General features: G+C 36.0%; 1 protein-coding gene across 3 annotated transcripts in view; it reads left to right on the plus strand.

Annotated features, from left to right (window-relative positions):
• The window catches only part of TBC1D8B (TBC1 domain family member 8B), a 69386-nt gene extending 48625 nt beyond the window's left edge, over nt 1-20761 (plus strand). Inside the window, exons 11-21 of one of the 3 annotated variants that reach the window (XM_082609663.1) lie at nt 1421-1538; nt 2711-2996; nt 3971-4100; nt 4641-4739; nt 8875-8943; nt 9115-9355; nt 10143-10208; nt 12323-12406; nt 13903-13959; nt 15316-15413; nt 17232-20761. In XM_082609663.1, the coding sequence (XP_082465789.1) occupies nt 1421-1538; nt 2711-2996; nt 3971-4100; nt 4641-4739; nt 8875-8943; nt 9115-9355; nt 10143-10208; nt 12323-12406; nt 13903-13959; nt 15316-15413; nt 17232-17627 (1644 nt within the window). In that variant the 3' untranslated portion in view covers nt 17628-20761. Of the gene's footprint in view, nt 1-1420; nt 1539-2710; nt 2997-3970; nt 4101-4640; nt 4740-8874; nt 8944-9114; nt 9356-10142; nt 10209-10530; nt 11029-12322; nt 12407-13902; nt 13960-15315; nt 15414-17231 lie in introns of those variants that run through there. The other 2 variants (XM_082609664.1, XM_082609665.1) reach the window with 2 other exon arrangements.
• The last annotated feature ends 528 nt before the right edge of the window (nt 20762-21289 follow it).

The following is a 21289-nucleotide window of genomic DNA, read 5'->3' on the forward strand; positions in this document are numbered from 1 at the left end:
GCCAATTTAATTAAAATTCTCTGTCTATCTAAAATATTGCCTTTTACTTAATGAAAGGCATTTTAGTGTGGTTTATGTATAGCATCAAATAAAGAATATTAAGTACTTCTTACACACACTCCACAAAAATAATAATATTCATTGACCAAATAATTTAATTTCTATGTATCTTTACTGAGAAAATAGTAAACCACTTGGATGAAGATTTATATACAGAGATATTCATTGCAGTGTTATGTATAATAATGAAGAGTTGAAATCAACCTAAATGTTCAATAATAATAGAATAGCTAAATAATTTGTAGTATATTCAACTTAATAGATTTTTTACAGTCATTAAAAATACTGTTTTAGAAGACTTATTTAATGGCATTGAAAATGTATAATATAATGTTAAGTGAAAAATCAAACTTTAATATACAGTTTGGTCTAAATTTTAGAAGGGGAAAAAGGAAATACAAACACCAAAAAGGTACATCAACTTGTTAATGGTGGTGATCTCTGGGTAGGGAGGATACAGGAGATTTAATTTTCTTCACACCTTTCCATTCTTCCCAGATTCTATACATTAAGGGTTTATTACCTTTATAATAAGGGCTATGGCCAAATGTTATATAAAAGTTGTGATCTGACATTTGTATGGAAGATAGATTAGAAGAAGGAGAAAGTTAGGGTGGTAGTGGGAACGGAGAGGATAAAGAAAATCTAAAACACATTTTAGGAATTCCCTGGTAGTCCAGTGGTTAGGGCTCTGTGCTCCCACTGCAGGGGGCACAGGTTCAATCCCTGGTCAGGGAACTAAGATCCTGCATGCTGCGTGGTGCAGCCAAATAAATAAATAAATAAATAAATAAATAAAAATAAAAAACATTTTATAAGAAGAAACTCTAGGATGTGAAGACAAATTGGATGTGGCAGATAAAGGGTTTCTAGCGTGATCAAAATTAAGGTAGCAAAGAAGAGAATCCTATTTAATAGAGGAAAGATTTAGTTTTAGGCACAATTGAGGATGATTGACATCTAAGGGATGTTCTCCTGTAGGTGGTTGAAAATACAGATGAAGTTTGTTTCTCCAATATTAGTATGTCCTTGAAAGTATGTAGTGTTTCTTTTAAGACTTGGCAATAATTAATATTTTTTACTCATTGAAATTAGTCTAAATTTAGAGAGGTTTTACTTATTGTGTGCTATGTTCATGATATTACTGCTTCATTTTCCTTGAACATACCATGTAAAATAACTGATTAGCAAATGTTAGTCTGACTTCACCTTGTTTTGCTTTGGACTGGCTCAGAGTTCTCATGTTTCCATTATGATTACTCTCATAGTTGTTGTTATTGCTGAAAATTACTATGTTTGAATAAGAAATGTAATTATTACCCCAACAATATTTATTTTTTTATTTTTCTATGAATTTTAGGCAATGAACATTTTGACTTCAGTGTTGCTTCTGTATGCAAAAGAGGAAGAAGCTTTTTGGCTTCTGGTTGCTGTATGTGAACGAATGTTACCTGATTATTTTAATCGTCGAATCATTGGTAAAAAACAAAACACATATACATATACAAACACATATTTCTTTTCTAAACAATGTACAGGCCTCTTGTCTATCCAGTTACCTATCAAATGGAAGAACTGATCAATTAAGTTGCAAAATATACAAAATGCAAGCAATATCAAAATGTCACATTCACTGACATGCTCAAGAGAAGAGCTTTTTGCACTGAACATATGAATGGAAAAACGTATTATTTAATACATTCCTTTTTAAAAATAAAGTGCCTGGGGCTTCCCTGGTGGCGCAGTGGTTGAGAGTCCGCCTGCCGATGCAGGGGACACGGGTTCGTGCCCCGGTCCGGGAGGATCCCACGTGCCGCGGAGCGGCTGGGCCCGTGAGCCACGGCCGCTGAGCCTGAGCGTCCGGAGCCTGTGCTCTGCAACGGGAGAGGCCACAACAGTGAGAGGCCCACATACCGCAAAAAAAAAAAAAAAAAAAAAAAAAAAATAAAGTGCCTGGTCTGTTTCCTTATAAAATAGAAGTTTTAAGTTTACTATCTCTGTATTGCTAAAACAGTGGTAATCTGAAGCATCTGGAGCTACTGGAAAAATTTTAATAGTCTCTTGATGAGAGAGAGATTTTAATCAGCTTAAAATCTCCACACTTTTATGAATTGTATAGATATATGCAAGCTTTGAAAGGAGGATCAACTTCTTAGTTTGTTACTTATATAATATTTTCTTCAGTCATCAAATATTTGTAGATCCATGACCCCCTACCTTAAAACCATAGGTGGTCTCCTTTGTACCCTCATAAGCCTTTGGTGTCATGGCAAGGTCATTGATTGTATTGTCTTGTGTTATAGTTATTTGTCTATTTATCGCAAGTTCCATTAGAGATTAAACACTTTGAAGATGAGACCATTTAATTAATTGGTGTATCTCTTATAGTACCTATTACAGGTTTCTGCACATAATAAAGATTCCATAAATAACTGTTCAAATGAATATGAATTGAGTTTCTCAAGTGCTTCTTGATGCATGATACTGCTAGCAGATAAAGAGATGCGTGAAATATAGAAAAGGCACTGAAGAAGTTCATAATTTAAGGAAGAGAAATGAGATATATCAGCCTACTAATAGAAGTGGGAGGTATTGGAAACAACTCCTTTAGAAAGGTGTTCATTTTAAAATTTCTTTTTATGTTCTCCAGGTGCCTTGGTGGATCAGGCAGTCTTTGAAGAACTTATCAGAGATCACCTTCCCCAGCTGACTGAACATATGACTGATATGACATTCTTTTCCTCAGTTTCTCTCTCATGGTTCCTCACACTTTTTATTAGTGTGCTACCTATTGAAAGTGCAGTGAATGTGGTGGACTGTTTCTTCTATGATGGAATAAAGGCCATTTTACAACTGGGATTGGCAATACTTGACTATAATTTAGACAAACTTCTGGCATGTAAAGATGATGCTGAAGCCGTGACAGCTTTAAACAGGTACTGTGAGAATCATAACATTTAAATCTGGAGATCCCCTTAGAGCTTATGTTGTTCAAACCCCTTATTTTATAGATGAGGAAACTGAGCCCTAGAAACTTTAAATAATTTGCCCAAAGTCACAAAGCTGGCTGAATGAAAACGCTAGGCCTAAAGTCCACTCCTCTGTTTCTAAATAGAATATAACAAAAGTAAGTCAGTCACTTTGAAGTAAACCACTAGGTTATATATACATTTACATTAACATCTAATATGGTTGATTCAGTATGCTGGGACTTTCATAGTCCCAGTTCAAACTATAAAGTGTGTAAGAGTAATTTGAGGGGTGGGAAGGTGGTTGATAATATTAAATGTCCAGTGGGGGGAAATTGTTCTGGTTTTCAAGTGGTTTCAATCAGGTAAGCTGAGCTTTATTTTCCTGGTGCCTTTTCTGTGAATTCTATTTTGTATTGAAACACGTGTGGGGTGTGTGTGTGTGTATGTGTGTGTATGTGTGTGTGTGTGTGTGTGTGTGTACACTGTATATGTTAAATGAATGAATATATTAATATTTGGGTAACTTATAATGGTGCATCAAATCCCATTTATATACAGAGTAAAGTATAAACATCTCACTCTGGTATTTGGAACTCTCAATGTTAAGGCCTCAATGTATCTCTCTTAAATTATTTCTCCTCACGTGCCTCTACATACCCTATATTCCACCCTTACTGGGCCATGTAGTATTTTCTGAGAACTCTCTGAGCCTATCTGCTTCCCCATGCTCTCCTCCCCACCTCTGAAGTCATTTCATCACCACCCCATTTCCTACTCCTATGTCCTCCTAATTCCCAACCATCTTCAAATTCTACTCCCTCATAAGACTGTCTCTTGTCCTCTCGGTAGAAATTAATCTCGAACTAGGGAGAAATTAGCTGTCATTTTCTCTGTATTTTACTTCTACTGATTCTTGTATTACTGTCACTTTTGGATAGGTTCTTTGACAATGTCACTAATAAGGATAGCCCGTTGCCTTCAAGTGTGCAGCAGGGTTCAAATGTAAGTGATGAAAAAAGCAGTCATATTAGAGTGGATATTACAGATTTGATTAGAGAGTCAAATGAGGTAAGTTTTTCTTATACCATAAATATAATTACATAGCATATTTAAAATGATAGATACTATAGTTATATCTCTAGTGGTATATTAAGAGTAAGATAATAATACAAGTAAAGATGTAGTAATGTAAAATCTGACTTCACTTTAAAAATGAGTTCTATGAACTGTTCCTACGTTATATAGCCTCCTCTGCTTCAGTTTGCTTTTCATTAAATGAAACTATTCACATAGTTTTACAAATAATGACCACTTTTAAATATCTGTCACTGCATAAAAAGGTGAAAAATATTCTCTTCTTAGAGACTAAGAATTTTACCAGTGTTCTTGTACTTAGTCTAGACCCATATAGTAGATGGAATTCTCTCCTGTGAATATACAGAAAAACTGAAACGTGGGAGGTGAAAATTTGCATAATCACTGAACAAGTTGGGAAAATAGCTAGGAATAGAACCAAGGCCTCTGAGAATTGAATCTGATGAAATTCAATTGTAAGAGAAGTGGATATTTATTATGAATGAGTATCCACTGAAATCATATTTCTTGCAGAAATATGGGAATATTCGCTATGAAGATATATACAGCATGCGCTGTCGAAATAGGTTGTATGTGATACAGACCCTAGAGGAAACAACAAAGCAGAATGTGGTGAGTATCCACCCAATGGGAGAAAACCAACTGGAGCAACATTTTTTTCCTGAACTTCATTTAAAAAATTATCATTTCATGTGAAGAAAATAAAATAACTATACATTTGAGCTAGATTCTTGCCACAGCTTAGCTTACTGTAAATTTTTTGAGAGGAAATAAGTGATTTTCTTCTGGTTGAAACATATTGGTTTCTCCAACATGTTTTGTGTTATGTGACCTTTAATATTGAATGCTATGATGTAGGCATTTAAGCATAACATATTTGTGATGTGCTTCATCAATAAGAACAGCTGACCTACATAGTAGTCTGGGCTGCTAATATGTATTATTATCCTTGGATACCCAAGATAAAGTGAAAAAGGAATAAACAGTGTGTTTTAAGTACTCCTTTTTAGTATCTGGATGACTACATTAGAAGCTGTTAATATTGGTTGCTTCTGGTGAGTGGGATTAATAGATTTCTGGTTGGAAGAGAGAGTGTTTTACTTTGCTGTATGAATCCTTCTGTGCTGTTTGAGCTTTTATCATGAGCATGTATTGTTTCTGTAAACCTACTTGCTTAAAGGTTAAGTCCTCAGAGGTACAAATCTGGGAAAACTAACATTTCTGAATACGTGCTCATTGTGAATAATTCAAACATTATAGAAATGTGAAAAAGTAGAAGTTTCCTACCCCAGGAGTAACCAACATTAAAATGATTTGGCATGTATCCTTCCAGATCTTTTTTCTAAATATCTATAGACATAAATGTGTATGTGGTGGGGGGGAGGGGGACAATATAGCTTTTCAAATGAGATCATACCAGTTACTTTGTTCTGCAACTTTTTTCACTCAGAGCTATATCATGGTCATTGCATATCATTGCATACCTCACTTTTCTTAATGCACTGAATAGTATACCACAGTATGGGTATGCTATACTTTACATAACTATTCCTTGTTGATATGCACTTAGTAGGTCTCCCTCTCTCTCTCTCTTTCATTTTAATGTTTTTTCGCTTTTACAAATAATACCTTATCTAAACAACATGGGTTTGAACTGCACAGGTTCACCTACATGTAGATTGTTTTCAATAAACATGTACTACAGTACTACAAGATCCGTGGTTGGTTGAATCTGCAGATGTGGAACCATGGATCTGAAGGGCCAACTGTAAAGTATATGCAGATTTTTGACTGTGTGGAAGGTCAACACCCTTAACCCCCGCGTTGTTCAAGGGTCAACTGTATATCATCTAATCTTACACATTTGTAAGAGTATTTCTATAAGGTGGATTCCTGGAAGTGGCAACTGGGTCAAGGGGTGTGCCCATTTAAAAATTGACAGGTCCTGCTAAATTATCCTCTAAAACATTTGTATCAAATTATAATCCCACCAACAGTGTGTGAGAATGCCTTTTTCCCCACACTCCCACTAGCGTCACATTTTAAAAATATTAGTGGTATTAATTCTTTGTCAATTATATTTGTGGCTACCATTTCCCCCAATCTTGTTGTTTCTTTAACTTTTATGATGTATTTCAGAGTATATAACTTTCAAAATTTTATGTAGTCAAATCTCTTTTTTTTCTTACATATTGTGCGGGTTTCATGTCAAACTTAGCAAGGCCTTCCCCATATAAAATTATATAATTTATAAACATACTTTCTCATATTGGCTTATAGTACTGGTATTGCTTTGGTTTTTGTCTTTGTTTTTTAAATTAATTTATTTGCTTATTTTTGGCTGTGTTGGGTGTTTGTTGCTGCGTGCGGGCTTTCTCTAGTTGCTTCGAGCAGGGGCTACTCTTCGTTGCAGTACGTGGGCTTCTCACTGCGGTGGCTTGTTGTGGAGCACGGGCTCTAGGCGCACGGGCTTCAGTAGGCTTGCGGGCTTTAGGGCGCAGGCTCAGTAGTTGTGGCGCACGGGCTTAGTTGCTCTGCGGCATGTGGGATCTTCCCAGACCGGGGCTTGAACCTGTGTCCCCCGCATGCAGGCAGATTCCTAACCACTGTACCACCAGGGAAGCCCTGTTTTTTTTTTTAACATTTAGATCTTGAATACACGTAAAGTATATATTTTGTTTATAGTGATATAGGACTCTAATGGTATTTTTTTCCAACTGAAATAGCCCATTATTTGAATACCATTTATTGAATACTCCATCGTTACTGTACTCTACTCTGCCTTTTTTTTTTTTTTTTTTTTGCGGTATGCGGGCCTCCCACTGTTGTGGCCACTCCCGTTGCAGAGCACAGGCTCCGGACGCACAGGCCCAGCGGCCATGGCTCACGGGCCCAGCCGCTCCGCGGCATGTGGGATCTTCCCGGACTGGGGCACAAACCCGTGTCCCCTGCATCGGCAGGCGGACTCTCAACCACTGCGCCACCAGGGAAGCCCTACTCTGCCTTTTTCATATGATAATATGGGTTTATTTCTGTAGTTTCTTTTTTTTTCCTGTAACACCACACTGTTTCTTTTTCTTTTTTTTTTTTAAATTTATTTATTTTTGGCTGCATTGGCTCTTTGTTGTTGCACGCGGGCTTTCTCTAGTTGTGGTGAGCGGGGGCTACTCTTCCTTGTGGTGGGCGGGCTTCTCATTGCGGTGGCTTCTCTTGTTGTGGAGCACAGGCTCTAGGCACGTGGGCTTCAGTAGTTGTGTCACACAGGCTCAGTAGTTGTGGTGCACGGGCTTAGTTGCTCCGTGGCGTGTGGGATCTTCCCAGACCAGGGCTCAAACCTGTGTCCCCTGCCTTAGCAGGCGGATTCTTAACCACTGCCACCAGGGAAGCCCCGCAATGTTTTAATTATTGTGGCTTTATAGTCCATTTTGAAATCTGGTAAGTCTTTTAATATTCCTTTTTAATATCCATTTTAATGATGTCTTTTTAAATGTCCTTTAGTAAGCATTTATTGTTTTCATTATATAGATCTCACACATTTCTTGTTGGGTTTGTCTACTCCTATATATTTTATGGTTTTGTTACTAATATGAATGAGATCTTTTTTCTTTACATTTTATAATTTGTTTATTATAGTATATGTAAAAGCCATTGATTTGCACATGTTGCTTTTTTTAAGTAGCTGTGTTACTGACTCTCATTAATTCTAATTTTTTTCAGTTGAATTTCTGAATAGACAAGCATATCATTTCTAGTCTTAGAGTTTTGACCCTTCCTAATATATATACCTCTTTTCAGTTTTTTTGTGTTACTGTAGTGGGTAGGACCTTCAGAGAAATGTTAAATGATAGCAGTGGAAGCAGCCTTCCTTGTCTCATTGTGGAATTTAATAGAAGTGCCTCTAGTATTTTATTGTTAAGTATGATACTTGCTGTTGATTTTTGAAGGATGCCTTTTAGCAAATTAAGGAGTTTCATTCAGTTTCTAGGTTAAGGGATTTGGGACATTTTTAAAAAATCTATATTGAATGTTAACTTTGATCAAATAACCTTTCCATATCTTGAGGTTATATTTATTAATGTAGTAAAGTACATTAAAGAATTCCTAATATTAGACTTCCCTTGGATTCTTGAAATGAGTCCTATTTGTTCATGTTGTATTATTCTTTTAATATTCTGCTTTGATAATTTTCTTAAATAGTTTAGCTTGGTTCTTTATATCTGTGTTAAAGTGACATTGGCTTACAGTGTGTATGTGCTAACTTTAGTTTTCATATTAGAATTGTGCTCACGTCATAGAATGGATTTTGGAACAAATCATATTTTTCTATGCTCTGGGATAGATTATGTTTTTTGGCACAGAGAGGGAATGTACATCTCCCAGTGCCTTTGAAGTGTTTAATGACAACCCCATGTGGTGACTTGACAGATTGCTTATATAGCAAGACAGGAATATATGGAAAAAACTATAGAATATTGTTGCTTATATTTATAGACATTCAGTGGCTGTCCTTTGGCAGTTATCTCTGGATGTGAAGAGATGAAGGTCAAATTACATATCAGAGTAAAATTGAGCTATAGTCTATGTACAACTTTTTAAAAGGGCAAAATAGGTACATTTACCTTTGCTATTCCTTTAAAAAGTTAAAAAATATATATGTTATTCTGACCGAGGGAGATTTCTAAATAGATTCAAAGAGAATTTCTGTGCTGAAGTGTTAAATTCTAAATTGCTTTTAATCCTTTTAAAGTTGCGTGTTGTATCACAAGATGTGAAATTGAGCCTTCATGAATTGGATGAACTTTATGTCATCTTTAAGGTACTGTTTTCCTTCTTTAAATGAAAAATAATATTCTTAGCAGAATTTTACCACAACCGTTCAACTATTTTATCTTTAATTACTTTAGTAGACATGTTTAAAAGAAAAAAATCTTATAAAGTTACTTTTTCTGATGTAATGACTTTGTCTTTTTTTCCATTTCTTAAATAGAGAGAGTTGTTTTTTTCTTACTATTGGTGTTTGAGTTCTCCAGTATTGAAGCACCATGATCCCAGTCTGTCATATTTGGAACAGTATCAGATTGACTGCCAGCAGTTCAGAGTGTTGTATCACTTGTTGAGTCCCTGGGCTCATTCTGCAAACAGAGACTCACTAGCTTTATGGACATTCAGATTGTTGGATGAAAACTCCGACTGCCTTATAAACTTCAAAGAATTCTCCTCTGCAATTGGTAGGATGATGTCCAATAATCTTTTTTAAAGCAAAAAAAAATAAAGGTAGCCCTAGAAATACTTAGTACTGCCTATCATTGCCAATTTAGTCAGGTTTTATCAGCCTGATATCAGATTTTTTATCAGATTTACATTGTCTCCAACTTTAGCAATAACTGGACCATTTTCTTTGTTTGTTGCTAAGTCTAAATATATTCATCTCATTTTGCCCCAACCCTCTCAGAAAAGCAAGCTGTTAGATGTGGATGTTTTAATAGTTAACATGAAGGACGAGAATGTCCTGATTTTCCCACCTTCAGGCACATGGATTCTTCAGGAGGACGTTCTCCCTCAGTAAAAATCCAACCACATAGCCTAGAAAAGTGGTAGAAAAATATTCAATGAATATTTTGTGCCTGTAGGTAGTCCAATGGTTATATCATTCCTTTGCTTTTCCAGACAACCTAGCATGCTTTCTTATCAGGGATTTCCCCTTGAAGAGGAGTTCTCTCCTCAGATGAAGCATAAGGCCTCATTCAAAAGAAAAAGAAAATTTTAGATTGGGATTGGGGGAAAGAGTTCAGCAGAAGAGCATTTTATTTATCCCTCTGATAAAGGGTATTTTGCTTATATACTTCAAGGAGTGAATCTGGCCTACTGGGTAGTTGTTTAACAGTTAGTTTAAGTAACAGAAGGTTTCTGAATCCTAATTCCTGGCTAGTATCTGTGTCTTAATTAATCTGTGTTGCTGGAATTGATTGAATGTTCTTTGGCTGTGATTATTTGCAATTTAATTTTATTGAACAGACATAATGTACAATGGAAGTTTTACTGAGAAGCTTAAGGTGCTTTTTAAGCTGCATATTCCTCCAGGTAAGAATTTAACAGTTGTTAGTAATGTATAGGAGTTGAGACCATTTTAACAAGTATAATTACAGATATCATTCCATTTTAACAACGTAATTTTCCATATGATATAAGGTCATTACTTCATTGTGGCCCGTGGATCATATTAGCAATATTTTTGCTGATATATAGTTACACTGACATCTGTGGAAGAGTTTCTGTGCAACAGATGGGTTCACAAGTTTCCTTCCTGTTAGTGTTCAATCAATTTAATGATAAGTAGTTTGTGTGTAGGAACTATCATTTGAATATTGTCATAATGTTGAATTTTTATTGTTGTTGTTATTAGAGACTTGAATTTAACTTTAGACAAACTGCCAAACTCGTGAAATACTACAAATTATTCAGAAAAATGAGACCAGGCAACAGGGGTATTAAACATTTGGAAAAGGAAGCAAAATAGGGCTTCCCTGGTGGCACGGTGGTTAAGAATCCTCCTGCCAATGCAGGGGACACGGGTTTGAGCCCTGGTCCTGGAAGATCCCACCTGCCGCAGAGCAACTAAGCCCATGTGCCACAACTACTGAGCCTGCATTCTGGAGCCCATGAGCCACAACTACTGAGCCCGCGTGCCACAGCTGCTGACCCTGTGCTCTAGAGCCCGTGCTCCGCAATAAGAGAAGCCACCACAATGAGACGACCACACACCGCAACGAAGAGTAGCCCCTGCTCACCACAACTAGAGAAAGCCCGTGCACAGCAATGAAGACCCAATGCAGCTAAAAATAAATAAATAAAATAAATATTTTTTTTTAAAAAAGGAAGCAAAATAAAAGCTACCATTTATTGAGTACTTGCTCTGTCGAGGTGTTTGCTTTACGTGCTTTCTTTTTTTTTTTTTTTTTTTTTGCGGTATGCGGGCCTCTCACCGTTGTGGCCACTCCCGTTGCAGAGCACAGGCTCCGGACGCACAGGCCCAGCGGCCATGGCTCACGGGCCCAGCCGCCCCGCGGCACGCGGGATCCTCCCAGACCGGGGCACGAACCCGCATCCCCTGCATCGGCAGGCGGACTCCCAACCACTGCGCCACCAGGGAAGCCCTACGTGCTTTCTTTTATTTAGTTCTCATGATATCCTTGAAAGGTGGTATTATCCTTCCAATTTTGATGATACGGAAACTAAGGGAAAGATGAAGTTTGCTGAAGATCACATAGCTAATAAATTGGTTAGCTGAGATTCAAACTGAGGTCTGACTCCAAAGCACAGGTTTCTTTCTATTCTACCATACTGCCTTAATGTTACCACATCATTCCACTTTACTTAAGTATTTCCCTCTGACCTTAAGAGGCAGCCTTTTCCAGGCCTGATCCGTAATTGGGAAACCAGTCTTAGACTTTAAAGGAACATTGCAAAAGTACCTTTTAGCTTAGATAGGGTGATTCACACATACACAAAAAGTACCTCATAATTTGTCTAAAACTACACCTAAGATCTTTTAGAGCCTTCCCGGGATAACTGGGAACCATTCTTTACCAGACCAGAAATCTAAAAGCCATCTTTAACCCTTCACAAACTCAAATCACAATCACAGCATTTAAAACAAAAGACAAACCAAATAATAACTATGAAGGACTTCACATTGTCAAGTCAAATTAGAATGTCTAATATTGCCATGGAATGAATATGCTTTCAATAGAAGGATCAAAAATAGAAAAAAACACTGTGTATCTGTTAGAGCACTCAACTTCGTGTTTTCCTTCTTATTAAAGACATTTTTAAATGACTGAGGTCACGTTTTCAGAGATTCCCAAGTGCCAGATTTTTAAAAAAAAATTTTAAACTTTTAATTTTATATTGGAGTATATCCGATTAATGCATATTTTTAAATTTCAACTTGTAGTGGCTCTTGGAAAACTATTAAAAAGCAAGAAATTTGGAGAAATAATAGAACTCAGAGTGATCAAGTACTTCTTGTTATTTGCTATACGGTAGAGTAATACTACTTCCACATTTCTTCACATATGTCTTTCTTTGACAGGGACCCTTTGTTTGATTCTCTGCCCCCAGATTTAATTGATCTATTATAGGACTCGTTTCTGTCCCTCATTGTTATAAATGTGATTTGGGTTATCTGTTTTCAGCTTATACTGAAGTGAAGTATAAGGACCCTTCAAAGGGAGATGAACTTTCCAAGGAAGAATTACTTTATTTCAGTCAGCTCCATGGTAAATATCTGTTTTAAATTTATCTGTTTTGGGACTTCCCTGGTGGTCCAGTGGGTGAGACTCCCTGCTTCCAATGCAGGGGACCCAGGTTCAGTCCCTGCTCAGGGAACTAGATCCCACGTGCATGCTGCAACTAAGAGTCTGCATGCCACAACTAGGAGGTCCGCATGCTGCAACTAAGAAGTCTGCATGCCGCAACTAAGAGCCCACATGCTGCAACTAAGAGCCGGTGCAGCCTAAATAAATAAATAAATTTATATGTTTTGATGATTAGTCACTCAGAGGTCTTTCTGGCTTAAACATTCTTTACCCAGCTACCACTAGTAAAATTTGGGTTAATTATACCTTATACTTCTTTTGTGCTACCATAACACTTAGCACAGTCCTAAATGCGTGGTAAGTACTCTATAAATATTTGACTGATTAACTAAACTACATTTTGGGTTTTGATTTATGGAATTTCTTGTTTACTGGAGAATTAGAAAGAAAATGCATTTTGTTTCTACTTCTGTAGCAGAAATTTCTAAAATGTATCTGACCATTTTTTATGCCTTGTTAAAATGCGATGAAGACAATAGAATCTTTGATGATTGAAGGTCATAGCTGTTATTCAAACAGTGAATGCTTATCATAAATCACTGTAGGTGTAGGAGACCGGGATGAGTCTGTCTCCAAGACATAATTTGGAAGTGTCACGAGCTAATTTTTGTGTCTTTTGCTTCTTTTTCATAAATATAAATGTCTTAAAGAGGGATAAGTTCTTATTAATGTATGTTTATGTTACTGTATGTTAGTGTTTGAAGTGACCTTACAAATCGTCTAGTCAAGTCCCTTAATTATATAGAAGGCACTGAGGCCCAGAAAGGAGAAGTGACTTGTGTAGGAGTTTTCAATGAGGTTTTACCACAATCAGGACTAGTAGCTCAGTCTTTTGACTTCCGGTGTGTGTGTGGTTTTTTTTCCCCTAATAAAAGAAGTAATACAATTTAATTCGAAGAAAATCACAAGGAAGAAAATACCACATACCACCCAGAAATAAATACTTAATATTTGGTATATTTCCTTCTAAGATTTTTTGTTTGTTTGTTTTTTGCGGTACGCAGGCCTCTCACTGTTGTGGCCTCTCCCGTTGCGGAGCACAGGCTCTGGACGCGCAGGCTCAGCGGCCATGGCTCAGGGGCCCAGCTGCTCCGCGGCATGTGGGATCTTCCTGGACTGGGGCACGAACCCGTGTCCCCTGCATCGGCAGGCGGACTCCCAACCACTGCGCCACCAGGGAAGCCCTGAGATTTTTTATATGGATTTTTCCCCAGTGTTCTTTTTAAAGTTCTTGAATACTTTGCCGTCTAATGATAGGAGGTCAGGTTAGCTATAATTGGTTTGATGAATTGAAGAACATAAAGTGTGCTTATAAGTCTTTATATAAAATGTTATTTTACTTTCAAAAGGTATTCGTTAAATATTTTACAAAATGCAATTGTTCTCTTTTCCTCTAGTTTCCAAGCCTGCAAAGGAGAAGGAAGCAGAGTCAGCAGAAAACAGCCCTGAAAAAGGTATATGATCTAGGAGTATCATTTAGTTTAAATTATTGTTTTTGTAAATAGGGTTAACTACGCAAAGGGGAAACGTGGATTCCTTTTAAAGTCTATTGATTGATTTGTCCTGAGAGCTTTTTCAGTTCCTTTGTTTTAGTTTAACAATTTCTTCTTCTTCTCTTGATACTTAAGTCTCAGAAGTTATAGAAAATACAATTGTAGATGACCCATATTTATTTAATTTTATTATTTGAAAATATTAATTTTAATTACATAAGTAATAGATAATCCTTATAAAAGGAATTTAAATGGTACAGAAATCCTCATACCCTCTCCCAACCCCACCCTGAAGTAAATGTGAAAACATTTTGGTCTGTATTCTTTCCAGACCTGTTTCGATGTATAAACAAGTATAGACATCTCTCTTTTAAAAAAGAAACATTTCATAAATATTGTTCTACAATTTGCTTTTTTGATTTTGTAGTATATCATGGACATCTTTTCATGTCAGTACATTTGGATCTATCTTATTCCTTTTAATGGGTGCAGAGTATTCCACTGTTTGGTTGTACCATCATTTATTTCAGTAACTAGCTCAATATTGATGAACATTTAGGTTGTTTCCAATTAATTATATTGCAAACTATTCTTCAACAAACATTTTTATACTTACATTTTATAATACTTTTGCACATATTTCTTTAGGATAGGATAAGTTCATAGAGGTATGAGAATGCTGGATAACAAAGAATATGCACATTTAATATTTTGATAGAGGTTGTCAAATTGTTCTCCAAAGGTGCATCATTCTTTTTATGTTTTTGAGTAACATTTAGTTAAAAAATAATTGCTGAAGATCTGCTTAAATCTGATAACTTTGCCAGGTTGTTCAGTATATCCTAGTTTTCTAAGAGATCTAAATAATTATTAATAAAGTCCCATTAATATCATTGTGATTAAACTCTTCAAAGGAATGAATGAATAAGTACTGTTTTGAATTTTTGAAAAAGAGTCACCATAGTATGCTATGGTAACTGCATACTAAGAACATCATATAGAAGCTATTTTAAACTTAGTGGTATGCATGAGAACATCTACATGAAATTTACATCATGTACTGTTTAATCTAAAAGGCATCCTTCTTCCTCTAGTCCCCAACCTTTCCAAAGTAAAAGTTTTAGTTTAACGGAAGTGGAGGGTGTATTTTGAGAGCCAGTGAGTGAAATAAAAAGTATAGTCAGATCAATTTCTGGAGTAAAAAATGTGGAATCTTATATCTCAATGAAATATCTTTCGATCATAATTGTTCTTTTGGGGATTTGGGAAAATATATTGGGCTGTTCATTATGAAATGGTTTTATTCCCCTCATTGAGGAAAAGAAAAAGTTGATATTCAAGCATATCTAAGTCAATGGCAAGATGAACTTTTGAAAAAAGAAGAAAACATTAAGGATTTACCAAGAATGAATCAGGTATAGTATTTTCAAAGAAAAATTCTGGTTTACTTGTGTGTTTTTGTATAAATGAACGTGGGTGTATCCAAATCTAAAATAGCTAACATGCTGTTACAAAAATAAATAATCTATGCATCATCTCTGTAAGTTTCAAATGAGTATAGAAGAGTGGGAGTAAATTTTTAAATGATTTTCTACTGTAAACATTTAAATGCATCTAGAGTTTCATTACAGTCCTCTGCTGTGACTTTGTACCTATAGAAAAGATGTGTGTGTACCATATATTTCAGTGTTTTTTATTTCCCACTTTATTAGAAGTGTTCACTTATTCAGTAAACATTTCTTAGTGCCTACTAGATGACATGCCCAATGCTAGGTAGTGGGAATAATAATTAAAATAGTTCACACCCTAGTTCCTAATCATCTTGAACCTGCTCAGACAGTATTAATGACTACTATTGACACAATTCTTTTTTTTTTTTTTTTTTTTTTTTTTCTCAGTACGCGGGCCTCTCACTGTTGTGGCCTCTCCCGTTGCGGAGTGCAGGCTCCGGACGCGCAGGCTCAGCGGCCATGGCTCACGGGCCCAGCCGCTCCGCGGCATGTGGGATCTTCCCGGACCGGGGCACGAACCCGTGTCCCCTGCATCGGCAGGTGGACTCTCAACCACTGCGCCACCAGGGAAGCCCTATTGACACAATTCTAAATCCATCTCTTTCTTACACACTATTCAGTCATTATATGTTCTTTTATTTTTTTAATTAAAATCTGTTGGTATAGGGACTTCCCTGGCAGTCCAGTGGTTAAGACTCTGCGTTCCCAGTGCAGGGGGCACGGGTTCGATCCCTGATCAGGGAACTAAGATCCCGCATGCCACATGGCGTGGCCAAAAAATAAATTTAAAAAAATTTTTTAATCTTTTGGTATAGATACTGAGGATTCCCAGAACATTACCAAAATGAGAAATATGAAATAGCGTAGTTTTTCTCAGTGGACTAGGTAATTTGATAGTTAAATAAGTACTTTTTAAAATTAATCATGATACATTTATTCTAAATTTTTAATAAGCAGTATTACAGACTAAGAAAGAGAAATAAAACTTAAAGTATGGTACAATATATTTTTATGAAGTTTATCTATTTGCTTTTTATTTACATATAAACTTTTCTGGTAGCATGATTGACTTATAGGACTTTTGTGTTGGAATAGTTTCTTTTTTAATTGACAAACATCTTCTACGAATGTCTATGGATTATCTAGAGGCAATTAGCAGGCAATCCAGTTTATTTCTTTACTTGGGCCCCACCTTAGCCTTTAAAGAGAAACATGTCCAAACGGGCTCCTTAGAGCTACCTTGTACTACTAGATAGGTCCCAAAACATCCTTCCTTATATTTAAGTCATCCTAGTTGAGCTGCCCACTCTAGCCCTTTGGGGAGATCAAGGGGAACTCATTCTTAATCTGTTCATTAAGATTGGTTAATGAATGAATGATTTACATGTAAGGAAATATGGGACTTTGCCTAATTAAAAGTACCACCTAACACTGATGGAATGCTGGCAGATACTGTCCAAGAATTATTGTATATATAATATATGTGTATAATTTACTGTTATTAGGCAACAGTTGAGAAGACTTAAGTGGAATTTTCTTTCATGGTTCATACCCATCTTTCTAGAATCAAGATTTATTTGTGGATTAATCATCAGTTCTTATAACTTTTGTGGTGAAGGTTATATGGTACAAATTCTAAATAGAAGACTATTCACTTCTAAGTTCTCCTGATATTTGCTAAGTCTAATATCAAATGTGATATTTCTAACTTGTGTCTTCTAGTTACAATTTATTCAGTTTTCAAAGACACTATATAACTTATTTCACGGGGACCCTGAAGAAGAGTCATTATATCAAGCCATTGCTGTTGTAACCAGCCTTTTGCTCAGGATGGAAGAAGTTGGAAGGAAACTCCATAACCCTGCGTCATCAACCAAAGGATTTTCTGGTGCAGTCTGTGCTTCTGGAGGACCCAGTGAGGGGCAAACCGAGAGCCACTTAGAGAAAGGTCCCTCCTCTCTCAGGGAAGAACCTCAGTGGTCATTTGCATTTGAACAGATTCTCGCCTCTTTGTTGAATGAACCAGCATTGGTGAAGTTTTTTGAGAAACCCATAGATCTAAAAGCCAAACTAGAAAATGCAAAAACCACTCAGTTAAGTTCTAGAACCAGGAAGTAAATATTTTAACAGGAATTGCTTATTATAGACATTTACCAAGATTCTCATAGGCATCAGCTTGATTCCTAGGAGTAGGGATCAGGGATTTATCTTGTTACCAACGTATTTGAAGGTTAAAAAGAAGATATTTGGAAGCACAATGATTCATTCCTTTGTGGTGTTATCTAATTTTGATATTCTCTAATACAAATATACTTTTTATATTTCACAGGGTATGCAGGATCAGGGGGAGTATGCTAAGTGCTAAACGTTACCACCAGAGGGCACCACCATATCACTTTTAGCAAGGAAATTACTAGTTTGTGCTGCTATTTACACATGAATTACTGATGATTTTTGAAAATGTGGTGTTATGTTTGAGTGTTACTGATGCTGACACATCATATTGATAAATCCTACTTTCCAAATTGCCTCAGTCCTATTAGAATGCTTTAGAAAAGCAGGCTGTTAGATCTGTAGCCTTAATTATCTAGAAGATTACCATATGGGAACCTCATTTTCACGTTATCTAACTGAAATAATATTAACTTTTTAAAGTTAATCTCATTCAGTCTTCTAATAATAAATGACTTTTTAATGAATTCTATCTTCTTCCTACCTGAGCAGTTCAGAAGCTGCTGACACACTTGTAGCTCTGTTACTGATAAAAATAAAGAACTCAAAACTCTGGGCCGATACAAGGAAAAACGATTTTGGATTTGGATTTGAGGTGGTTAAAGCCAGCCAATTCAGAAGGGTTAATAAACAGTACAATTAACTGTGTACAGGTCTCTCATTAGACTGAGAAATTACTTGAAATTCCAAGCACTGCTCTTTGTGGCATTTGTCTCAGAGTAGCTTGAGACTGCTTTGGTTCTAGTTTTAGATTTTGGATTTTCACCAGTCATATTTTAAGTTACATTAGATAGACTGAATTATTGTATTAGTCTGGCAAGTTCATAAAGTATATAGGCATAACTCATTTTACTGTGCTTCACTTTACTGCGCTTCATAGATACTACATTTTTTTGTTTTTTTGGTTTTTGGGTTTTTTGGCTGCTGCAGCTTGCAAGATTTTAGTTGCCTGCAGGGATTGAACCCAGGCCCTCGGCAGTGAAAGTGCGGAGTCCTAACCACTGGGCTGCCGGGGAATTCCCACAGATACTACAGTTTTACTGAAAATGAAGGCTTGTGGCAACCCTGCATTGAGCAAGTCTATCAGTGCCGTTTTTCCAACAACATTTGCTCACTTTGCATCTCTGTGTCACATTTTGGTAATTCTTGCAATATTTGGAACTTTTTCATTATTATTATGTTTGTCATGGTGATCTGTGATCTTTTTTTTTTTTCCTTGTGGGATTTTTTTTTATTCAAACAGAAAGCCACAAAAATTATAATCATCCTCATCAGTTCACTCAGTCCCATGTAATTAATTTTTTTTCATCTTGATCTTTTGTTAGCACTTTTATGAATTCATCAGTTTTCCATTAGAGTTCTGAAAATGCTTATTTATTCATTTCAGCAGTATAGTCAGTTACCAGAAACCTGTACTTGTCAGAGTCTTTTCCATGAATTCCTTGAAGATGAAACCCTTTTATAGGAACATTTTTGCAAAAGCATCAGAGTGCACCCATTTACTGTCTGTAAATGACAAAAAACTTAAATGATCAGTGATCTTTGATGTTTCTAATATGACTCACTGAAGGCCTAGGTGATGGTTAGCATTTTTTAGCAATAAAATGTTTAAAGTATGTACATCGTTATTTTAGACATAATGCTATTGCACACTTAATAGACTACACTATAGTGTAAACGTAAGTTTTGTACGCCATGGGAAAACAAAAAATTCGTGTGACTCACTTTATTGCAATATTTGCTTTCATCGCAGTGATCTGGAACCAAACCTGCAACATCCAAGGTATGCCTGTACTTGTGCGTGATGATTGTTAAGATAATGTATAGAATTTTGGCATCTATCTAAAAAGTTGTAATCTATTTCATTTAGATGTGTAATTTCTATATACTTTATGCTGCTTGTATTTCAGTCATTACAATGAAAGTTCATTTAGAGATACTGGGCTTTGTTAGCACTTTAAAGAAAAAAAAAAACACACCTATCCAGTCTTCTGTGCTGTTTCTGATAAGAACAATTTATTAATCAGTTGATTTAGGAAATTGTGGAGAGAAGTCATCCACTGGAGCTCCTTTCTTCACAAAAGACTTTGGTTTTAAGCCTTTTGACTTTTCAGAGTTGAAACAATGAAAGGGTAGATATCCTTTAGGACGACCCAAGAAGTCTCCCTTTCTGGAAAAGAATTGGTATAGTCAGCCTTTGGCAAGAATCCACTGTGAACAAAGCCTAACACAGAGGGCTTCATCACCACAGGATATGTTATTTTCAGAGATATTCAAGAATTTTCAAGTTGACCCTTTGAAAATTTTGTAAATTGGGCTTGGCCAAACACTCACTAGTAGTGTCTTGAAAATTATTTTGTCAACTTTGTCTTCTCAAGGAAATTACCACTTAAAGAGATAGTTGGTAAATAAACATCTGTGCCTTTTCTCAGAAATTATTTGCCTGAAACATGTCCAAATTTTAGAGTTTAGTTAATAGTTTATATGTGAACTATCGCACATCTGCTATTAAGCAATGATTGTTAAATTACACTACAATAGCTCTATAAAGACACAAGGCTCTATGCTTATATACAAAGGCACTATTGCACATACTTTGTTGAACATTTTGTCAATTGTATTTACAAAAAAGATACTTTCTTAAGAACATACGTTATTAATATTTGGTGATTTTTAAATCAGAATATTGAAGATTACTTAGTATTGTATTTTAGCCTAGATTAATTAAAATTGAATACCTAAAGGTTTCTGAATTGCAGAAAGATTATAAATGCAAGTTAAAAAGACGAACATTTATTTTCTGAGCCTGCAGGAGACATAAGCTGAACACACAGTTTTGTAGTTGCTACCTTGTTAAGCAAACGGGTTGTTCTTAATGTTTAAAATCTTATGTAGTTGTGTCACACTGAACCAGTGCATTATACCTGATGCATTAAATTGTTATAAGGTGGCTTTACTGGTCTTTATAAAAATACATGTTATAAATCTGTTAAATAAATATGAAGAATGGCTTACTTAAAGATCTATTATTTATTATTTGTTATGATGTACTTTTATGGATACTTACTCTTATTTATTATGATGTACTTTTATGGATACTTAACTCAGTTATCACTTGAGGACTTCCCTCCTATATTAGTTAAGGTTCAGTTGCAGAGAAAAGAATTCATTCTCATTAGTTTAGGCAGGAGAAGATTTATTACCAGATATTAAGTGGCTTACAGAATTATCAAGAGGACTGACTCTAAACTGAGCTTTCAAGAACAATTTCCAAAGCTATACCACAGAACCAGGCCACCAAGGGAGTTGCTAATTCTTCTGCTGTTAGGAAACTGCTACTTCCTACTCCATGATGAAAAGCCAGCACTACAGCTGCTACTTCCAGAACCATGCTCCACCTGCTATGATTTGTACCAGCAAAATGGATGCCAAGCATCCTGCCTCTCAGCACCCACAAGCTAGTGACTAAATGGCAATAGAACAACCAAACATCTGAACAACCTTGTTTACCAGCAGAAATGGCAGAAACTTAGCCTCCACCTTCCTTC

Source organism: Mesoplodon mirus (assembly GCF_964341445.2).
Source record: "Mesoplodon mirus genome assembly, chromosome: X".
NCBI lineage: Eukaryota > Metazoa > Chordata > Mammalia > Artiodactyla > Ziphiidae > Mesoplodon > Mesoplodon mirus.